Genomic DNA, 9940 nt, shown 5'->3' with positions numbered 1-9940 from the left:
CATTCGTGGCATAATTTTGATTTTGTATTTTGCGATCTGCAATTTTCCATAGGTTCTCTATGAGATTGAGATCTAGCTTGATCAAATCAAGTACCTCATGAGATTGTAGCTACTCAGTTACAAGCCTAGATGTGTGTTTGGGGCAAAGGTTCGAAAGAACTAATTCTTAATTCAATTCTTAAAGAGTGAGCTACAAATTATTACTCGTTATATATAAATTTATTCACTTTTTCTGGAAATCCACCCATTAAAGTTTTTATAGTTGCTTCCGTTACCTTTTTGGGCGAGGTGGTCAACTTACGCTTAAAATCGCGCATGCCCTGTGATACCTTCTTTAATTCTATTTTTCAAGATCCCAATTGTTTGAATACCACTCAACGGCCTTTTTTCCACAGTGGCATGATGCCAAATCGGGCCAGAAATATGAATACACTTTGCGCTGTTTGAAGAGAGGTAAAAGCCGTTTTTTGTAGACACTCCGTAATATATATTTCTGTGTTTATCGTGCCTGATGTCACAAATTATTCTTTTGCCTGCCACACAAGAAACTTCTTGGGGAATTTTGTTTGTTTTTTGTCCGGTATTGTTCTTGAACGTTACATCGTCCATCAGCCACATAAAAGTCTTGAACCGGAAGTTGTAAAAATTCTGCCTCATCATCAATCACACAACTGCTTTGCGATCTGGAACTTTGTGAACTTTATACAACTTCAACCCAGCATTAGCCTTGGCTCTGCAAACAAAAGAATCAGAGCATTTAACTTTACAAGCCGCTTTTCTGAAATAGTTGTTCGACTTCTTTACCAATATCTGTTAGACCTTTTTTTCTTCCAGATCCAGGTTACCTTTCAATGTTCAAGTTTTGTGCTGACATATTTTTAAAACTGATTAAAATAATAATAATTTGTTGTAACAAGGATAAGTTTTGGCTCACTCTTTAATTCAAAGTTAAATTTTATCTCTTAACCATGCCGTTAAAGAATTCGTCATGAATTAATTCATAGTCTTCATTCCTTTGTACTTCAAATGTATGACATTCATTATTTGAGACTTAATTTTTGATAGATTTAATTCCATTAGAAAATATATTTAAAAATTTACTGAATGATTCAATTTTCTTCAATTCAAATCTATTACAAAATATTTAAAAACTGAGTGATTTCTCATACAAACATTTTTAAATTGTTTTCCTTTTGTGTTTCTGAATCAGGTCCTTAGAAAAAAGGCCTTTAGTGATTCGAAAAATTACAGATTTGATACTTAAAATCTGTAATTTTTATTTAAATCTTCTTATTTTTATTAAGTATATATTGACATTTTGACAAAATAACTGAAAATTTAAGGTCTGGTAAATTTGAAACCCTGAGACCAACTCATTCCAAAAAAAAACTATTAAGTAAACATGAAGTGCAGGGTATAATATGGTCTTAACAAAAATATTTTCAACATATGTAGTTATATTTGTTAAAAAATCCTTGAATATTTTTCATCAATATGATTATTTAAAAAATCAGAATAAATAAATGTCAATAACTTTCTTAATTGCATTTCTTTTGCAATTCTTTAATAATATATTTTCCTGATGTTTTATTATTTTTAAATATTTAAAAACCTCCAAAAAAATGTATACTTTCATATTAATAAAATATTCTCTCTGTAAAATAAATTGTGAGTATATTGTCATCGCATTAATTTGCTGTTTTTCTATAGCGAACGAGTACTTTGAGTGGAAATTTAACATGTGTTTTGTTATTGTAACAAAAACAAAATACACGTAAAATTTCCAATCAAAGCACTCGTTCGCTATATAAAAACAGTACATAAGATATATATTACACCATTTCCAATTTGAAATAGATCACAACATTAATATTTAAAAATTGTCTAAAATTTAATTGTGATTTTATCTATAATATTGAAACTAATTCCTTTAAAATTCTAATTTAAGATGGTAATTCCTTTCTCAATTTAGAGAAGTATCATTTTAAGTAAATTCCTCATCTCTCGATTCTAAATGAAACCAACTGATTTTAAATTGTGATCTACACAATTTCTAATGGAAATGGTATTGTAGTCAAGTCTTTTTTTTGAGTTTTCAAAATTATTTTATAAATAAACATGTGTGTGTATTCTAAAAATGATTTTGCGTAGCATAATTACACATTTATGTCAACATTTTAATGCAAAATATCTCATTATTCATTTTGTATAGACTAGAGTTGTGTTAGAATCTATTTTGATGCAACTGAACAAAAATAAACACAACGATTACCACTTCCTAAAGTGTGACTAACTAAAAATATTACAAAATTTCTCGTTGAAATAGAAACAGCAAAGGAAACAATGTATAGACGCTAAAAAATATTCCAGCACCAAATAAAAATTGTTTTTTTTTTCTTTCGTTTACAGAAAAAGGCCTTGATTTTTTAAAATCTTTAACGTTTCCTGGTTACAAAACTAAACTTTCAACAAGAAACACACATACACAAAAGCCATACTATAATTGTGTCTCAAAACCACCGTTGATTAAAGCCAATATTACTCTATAATAAATAAACAGATTTCAATATGCCGGGAGAGGCGGTACAAGTAATCTCCACATCGGAGGAACACACATTCATACTAAATGAAGATAATTTAAGTGAGGTGCTGATGCGAGAAGAGGTCAAAGATCGTTATGTGTGTGTGGTATCAGTAGCGGGAGCATTTCGTAAAGGAAAAAGTTTTCTTTTAGATTTCTTTCTGCGTTACATGTATTCAAAGGTAAGTTAGTGGTGTTCTAATACAAATTATTTAATTTTATTTTTAAAATTATTATTTTTCAACACTATGTAGTATGTACGCCATGATGTTAGCGATTGGTTGGGAGATGAAGAGTCACCTCTGATTGGTTTCTCTTGGCGTGGCGGTTCTGAGCGTGATACAACTGGTATACTTATGTGGTCGGACATATTTTTGCACGACTATCCCAATGGTGACAAAATTGCCATTATACTGCTGGATACACAAGGAGCCTTCGATAGTCAAAGTACCGTACGTGATTGTGCTACAGTATTTGCTCTAAGCACCATGTTGTCATCTGTTCAAATCTACAATTTGTCACAAAACATCCAAGAGGATGATTTACAACATCTGCAATTATTCACAGAATATGGCCGTTTGGCTTTAGCCGACTCTGGTAAGAAACCTTTCCAACGTTTACAATTTCTGGTGCGTGATTGGAGTTTCCCCTACGAAGCCGAATACGGCGCCTTGGGCGGTGATCAAATTCTGAAAAAGCGCTTAGAAATATCGGATAAACAACATCCCGAATTGCAATCGCTCAGACGTCATATTTCCTCGTGTTTCCAAGAAGTCGCCTGTTTTCTTATGCCCCATCCGGGTCTGAATGTTGCTACAAATCCCAAATTCGATGGTCGTCTCAAAGATATAACACCCGAATTTAAACAAAGTTTAAGAACTTTAGTGCCCATGCTGTTGTCGCCCGATAATTTGGTGTACAAGGAAATCAGTGGTCAGCGCATTAGGGCCAGAGATCTTATACAATACTTCCAATCGTATATGACAATTTACAAGGGCGACGAGTTGCCAGAACCTAAAAGTATGCTGGTGGCTACAGCCGAAGCTAATCATTTAACTGCGGTGGCAAATGCCAAAGAGTTGTACAATCAACTGATGGAAGATGTTTGCGGTGGCACTAGACCGTACTTAAGCACTGGCCATTTGGAAGCTGAACACTTAAGAGTTAAGGATAAAGCTGTATTTCAGGTGGGTTAAATAAAGTTTTTCAAAATAATTTTAAACAAAACCTTTAATCAATATTAATTCTTTACAGTTCCTTGCCAAACGTAAAATGGGCGGTGAAGAGTTCACCGAAAAGTTCCGTATACAATTGGACTCTGATCTTGAAGAGATCTTTTCTTCTTATAAAGCGCACAATGAAAGTAAAAATATATTTAAAGCCGCACGTACACCAGCTGTTTATTTTGCCCTCGCTGTTGTCTTTTACATTCTAAGTGGCATCTTTGGTCTGTTGGGCATGTATACCTTTGCCAATTTCAGTAATTTAGTTATGGGCATTTCATTGCTCACATTATCATTATGGGCGTATATAAGGTAAGATGTTTAAGCAATTTAAATTTTTTTTGAAGCTTTCTCCAAAAATATGTTTTGCCATAATTTGATTATCACGAGTTATATTCAATAAAATGTGTGTCAACTCAACTTCATTCATATAATTGGAAAAAACTTTTTTCATAAATTTTTTTTTTAACAATTTTTTTTACAAAATTGTTTTAAATTTGTATCTTAAAGTATACTTTTGTGAAGGGTATATAAGATTCACAGCTGAATATAGCTCTTATTTGTTTCATAAAAATTTGTTTTCACCAAAATATTTAACTATCAATTCGATTTCACCTAAAAAAATTATAATAAAAATTTTTAGTTAAAGAAATAAAATTATTAATCAGTAAAAATTAAATTTCTCTAAAAATTTTGTTTTCACCCAAAATGTTCACTAAAAAGTTATTTTCACCAAAAACATTAACGAAAAATTTTTCTTAGTTAACTTGGATTTAAATGACCAAATATAAATATGTTGTTTTAAATTATATATAAAATCTCAAACAGAAACAGACGATTTGAAAACGGATAAGGATGTGATGTTTTTAAATTTTTATTAAGCAAAAACTGACTAAATTTATAAACAAAAAATTTTGGCATTAAAAAAGAATCAATCAATAAAAATTCGAGTTCTTCAAAAATTTTATTTCACCAGAAATTTTCAAAAAAAAGTGGTTTCACCAAAAACTCATGAACAATTTTTCTTATTTAATTATGTTCATTTAAATTACCCAATAATCATTTTTACTGGAATTCAAATTGAAAGCAAGTGTAATTCAAGCCTTGAATTACAGTCAAGCAATTGAATTATAGTTGTATTACTCTTTATATCAATAGCATTCTCCAGTAAAAAAGAAACATAATTTCAAGTCATATTTTTTTATTTTTTAAGTTTCGAAAATAATTATTTTATCATTCAATTCAAATTCGATTTTTCATGTTGAAGCTTAGTTTAACCAACCAAAAAAAAATAATTTTTTGCGCTTAATTTTTCAAATAAATCTAATCCGAAATTTTCTTTATTGTCTTACAGGTACAGCGGTGAATTGAGTGATTTTGGTATTAAACTAGATGATTTTGCGACGTTACTATGGGAGAACGTAAGTTTTTTTTTTGTTGTGTAAATTTTTAAATCGCGTTAGTTAACAATTATATTAATATTTTGCAGTTTATGAAACCGGTTTATCAGGGCTGCATGGAAAAAGGCATACAGCATGTTGCCACACATGCTGCTGAAGCGGCAGTTGGTGGTGGTAGTCGCACATCATTGAATGGAAAATTGAAAAGTTCATGAGAATACGCCAATATGCAAAAAAATCATAATGATGCAAGTGGCTATAAAAAGCCAAAGGCAACAAATGATAAAGAGCCGTCAACATCATCATCAGCATCATCGGCAACAACACAACAGCAAAACATGGTAGTTAATAATAGTAAGCAACAAATAGGAAAGCAAACAGCAACAGGAACATCAACGAATAACAACTATTTAGGTCGTAAACTGAAGCCACAACAAACAGAAACCACATCATTGAATGCTGCCAGTGGTACCACATTATTTGCCTCCATATGGAGTAAATTCTCTGCCACATGTAATGAAGCCAAACAACAAAAGATCTTACAAAAGCAAGCTTCTACTACAGCAACATCGTCCGCAGCAACTTCGAATGGCAATGCAAATGGTAACAATGTTACCAATCGTAAAAAAAGAAAATCGAAGAAGAATTCCAATTCAACTTCGTATATGGCAAAATAAACAAACAACAACAGCAACAACTTTTTTTCACAATTGTCCTTAAGTAAATGTAAAAGCCAGCCTTCCTTTTGTCCTCTCCTAAACCTCCAAGTCCCACAAAACCAATTTTTTTATTCCCTAATATTTTTTATGATTATAATTCTTGTATTCCTGGTATGTTGTTTTTAAACAAACAGAAAGATAAAAATCTTAGCCACGTAAATTTATATTAAATTAAATAATAAAAAAAACAAAAACAAAAAGAATACAGAAATTACAACAAATTTAAAATATTTCTAGTTTAAAAACATTAATTATGCTTAAAATAATAATAATAATTAATTTAAAACAAAACTAAAAATAAAGTCATAAATAAAAAATAAATAGAAAAAAAAACAGCAAAGCGCAGGCGTTATTAGGGATCGTTACAATTTAATAAGTCTCACAAAATTACTTATACGGGGGTTTTCTAATCAAATACTTTATTATTTACATTTTAAATAAGGCTTTTTTTACAAAAACACCACTAACAAACATTTCCTACCATTTTTTGTTTCTTTAATCAAAATTTCGTTAAACTAATAATATGTTGTCTTTGTTTTTTGTGGCCACTTTTGCTTTAAAATTTGTTTTAATGTGTCATTAAGTATATTATATATTTTAATTTGTTCTATTTTTAATATGAATTTTATTTTGTATAATTTTTTTTGTTTATTTCCTCTGTTAATTTAATAATTACTTTTTTATATATATAAATAATTTTTTTTATACATATCCTCTCATGGTTAAGGTATGATAAAATTTTCCGTAAGAAAAACAAAAAAAAAATAATGAGATAGCAGTCGAAAAAAGAAGTTAAAGTTAAATGCAACAGTAACTGATGCAATGGATGAATTTAAAATTTGTTTTAATTGAATTATAGTAATAAAAAGAAAATAAAAATTAATAAAGATAAAAAATTAATTAAAAAAAAGTATAAATATTTGGTTTTGATTAAAAGAAAGACACTGAGTGTAAATGTATGGATTGCATTTTTCACATAATTTTCAGAACCCTATGATTGATATTTTCATAACAGCTATGTTTTGGATTTCCTTCCATTAGAAAATATCTACTGCTGGGCTACACCTCGCTATGGGGAACAGATACAAAATTTTATATATATTTTTTCCTTAACTTGCTGGAACTTCTAAATTATGTATTGCTTGCTCTCTTCGAAAAATAATACGTGTCTCAAAATTAACAAGTTAAATCACAATTCTTTTCTTTCAAAATTGTAAATCAATCTTTATTTTGTGGCAATAATAACATTCTTCACATTATAAATCATCATTATAAAATTTACTCCAATACTCAAATTTCAATCGCTTTTAGTTTGTTTGCTGCAACAGGATTTTCCAGTTGCCTCTGCATCCTTTTGGCCCGACATACAATTGCATTTATTGCCCTGGGCACATTTACAACGCTCATCGCATTTAGTGCTGGTGCATTTGCAATCTAAATAAATAAAATATTCTTATTAGTAATCTTTTAAATCTTTATGAAATGTCTTTAATAAATTTCACCTTTTTCACATCCTTTGCAAGGCATTTTTAATGTATTTTATGTAAGTAAATCCTTTCAATGAATCAGCTGAATGAAAATTATGTGTATTTCAATGAATTGTCATGGACTAAAAAGGAGCAATACGCATGACAATAAAAAAAGAATGGTATCGATAAGTATCAGCGATAAAGGGCGACAGGATGTAGAAAATTAGGGTTTTACGTTGGATGAAAAATCAACAGATGGTTTAATCATGAAAATCCAAAATACATGATAGTTAAAAATCTATCTATATATCTATCTATAAATCTATCTATATAAATAAAAATCAAATGTCGTTCGTTGGTAATTACATCAGTTGAGAACGGCCGGAACAAATTAGACAATTTTTTTTAAAATGTTGGCCATAATAAAAACTTAGGTTTTTACGGAATGAAAAATTGACCACGCCCACTTTTTTTCGATTTATCCAAAATCGAATAACGGCTTCACCGATTTGGCCAATTTTTTGTTTAAATGTTCATAGTAATCCAATTTAAGTTTTTACTGAAAGAAAAATTGACCCCGCCAATTTTTCAGGACGCCTGGACCGATTTGGCAAATTTTTTTTAATGTTCGCAATAGTCCGCAAAAGTTTTTACAGAAATATAATTGGTCCACGTCCACTTATTAAATACATCTGCAAAATACATCGATCTGTGATCACTCATATTTCAAAATTCGATTAGTTATATAAAAACCCACAATATCTTAAATCATTTATAATTGGCCAATAAGCATTTAATCAAGAAAAGGAGCTCGATCTGTGAAAAACTCGATTTTTTATGTAAAAACTCAAAATATCTAATTTCGCTAATAACTTGGTCAATAAGGGTTTAATCAAGAAAATGAGCTCGATCTGTGATCACTCCAAAACCGATTTCTTATATAAAAACTCACAATTCTTAAATCATTAATAATTGGCCAATAAGCTCGATCTGTGATCACTCATATTTCTGACAAAAACTCGATTTTTTTATATAAAAACTCACAATATCTAAAATCGCTAATAACTTGGCCAATAAGCGTTTAATCAAAAAAAGCAGCTCGATCTGTGATCACTTATATTTCTGAACAAAAATTAATTTTTTAATAAGCGTTTAATCAAGAAAAGGGCTCGATCTGTGAACACTCATATTTCTTAACAAAAGTCGATAACTTGGCCAATAAGAGTTTAATCAAGAAAAGGAATTCGATCTGTGATCACTCATATTTCTCGATCTTCTGACTGAAAATCGATTTTTTATTTAAAAACTCAAAATACCAAAATTGGCTAATAACTTGGCCAATAAGGGTTTAATCATGAAAAGCAGCTCGATCTGTGATCACTTATAATTCTGAACCAAAATCAATTTTTTATATAAAAATTCAAAATATCTAAATTCGCTAAGAACTTGGCCAATAAGTGTTTAATCAAGAAAAGGAGCTCGATCTGTGATCACTCATATTTCTCGATCTGTGATCACTCATATTTCTTACTAAAAATCGATTTTTTATATAAAAACTCACAAATCGAACACAAGCATTTTTTTAATTTGACAGGACAACGTCTGTCGGGTCAGCAGTATATATGTATATAAAAATGAAATGGTCCATGTATGTAATGGCATCACGTGAGAACGGCTAGAGCGATTTGGCCTCCACCTTCGTGAGAAGGGTATATATAAGTTTGTTATTCCGTTTGTAATTTCTACATTTTTCATTTCCGACCCTATAAAGTATATATGTTCTGGATCCTTATAGATAGCAGAGTCGATTAAGCCATGTCCGTCTGTCTGTCTTCCAAATCTTCAATAATTCTGTAAGACATGCTTTCGAGAAATTTGCTATTTAAAATCAGCAAAATCGGTCCATAAATAACGGACAAAAAAAACCGGGACAACCTCGATTTTTTACCTATTTTTTATCTATATCTGGATTACTAAGTCATTAATATAGACAATATGTATATCTAATGATAGATATTTCAAAGTCCATTGCAACGATGTAGATAAGGCTATAGTAAGTTGGACCTACAATGGGTCAAAATCGGGAAAAATATTATTTAACCCGAATTTTATTTTCATCAAAAATTTTTTTTTGCAATAAATTTTTTTCAAAAAAAAAAAAAAATTGGAAAAAACTTTTTTAAAAAAAATTAAAAAAAAATTTAAAAAAACAAAAAATTTTGAAAAACAATTAAAAAAAAATTAAATTTTGTTTTCCTAAAAATATTTAAACAAATTTATTTTAAAGTATAATTTGGTGAAGGGTATATAAGATTCGGCACAGCCGAATATAGCTCTCTTACTTGTTGTTTTATTCGATTCGAAATTTTCAGGAGATTGTTTGTAAAGAAAAAAATTAAAAAATTTTAATTTTTAATAAATTGCCTCCTTTTTACTTCTCACTTTTCTTAATAAGAGATATTTTTTGGAGAAACTTGAGGAACTAACATTAGTAATAAATTCCACTTTCGATCGGAGTGGAATTCTGTGACAGGCCTGATATTTTCAA

General features: G+C 29.7%; 1 protein-coding gene and 1 long non-coding RNA gene across 4 annotated transcripts in view; one reads left to right on the top strand and one right to left on the bottom strand.

Annotated features, from left to right (window-relative positions):
- atl (atlastin GTPase) overlaps window positions 1–6840 on the top strand; it is a 28711-nt gene extending 21871 nt beyond the window's left edge. For all 3 annotated transcript variants that reach the window (XM_065516265.1, XM_065516264.1, XM_065516266.1), the window contains exons 2-6: window positions 2410–2763; window positions 2836–3768; window positions 3836–4116; window positions 5159–5225; window positions 5294–6840. In XM_065516265.1, coding sequence (XP_065372337.1) covers window positions 2569–2763; window positions 2836–3768; window positions 3836–4116; window positions 5159–5225; window positions 5294–5419 — 1602 coding nt within the window. In that variant the 5' untranslated portion in view covers window positions 2410–2568 and the 3' untranslated portion in view covers window positions 5420–6840. The remainder of the gene's footprint in view (window positions 1–2409; window positions 2764–2835; window positions 3769–3835; window positions 4117–5158; window positions 5226–5293) is intronic.
- A 278-nt stretch (window positions 6841–7118) lies between these two features.
- On the bottom strand, window positions 7119–7528 carry LOC135964164 (uncharacterized). Its single transcript, XR_010576867.1, has 2 exons — window positions 7426–7528; window positions 7119–7357 (listed from the first exon to the last, which is right to left on the bottom strand). It is a non-coding gene; the product is annotated as an uncharacterized LOC135964164 (long non-coding RNA).
- Window positions 7529–9940: the final 2412 nt, after the last annotated feature.

The sequence above is a fragment of the Calliphora vicina genome, chromosome 1 (assembly GCF_958450345.1).
Source record: "Calliphora vicina chromosome 1, idCalVici1.1, whole genome shotgun sequence".
NCBI lineage: Eukaryota > Metazoa > Arthropoda > Insecta > Diptera > Calliphoridae > Calliphora > Calliphora vicina.
The sequence above is the reverse complement of the archived record's forward strand: the minus strand, read 5'-3'. Positions and strand labels throughout refer to the sequence as shown.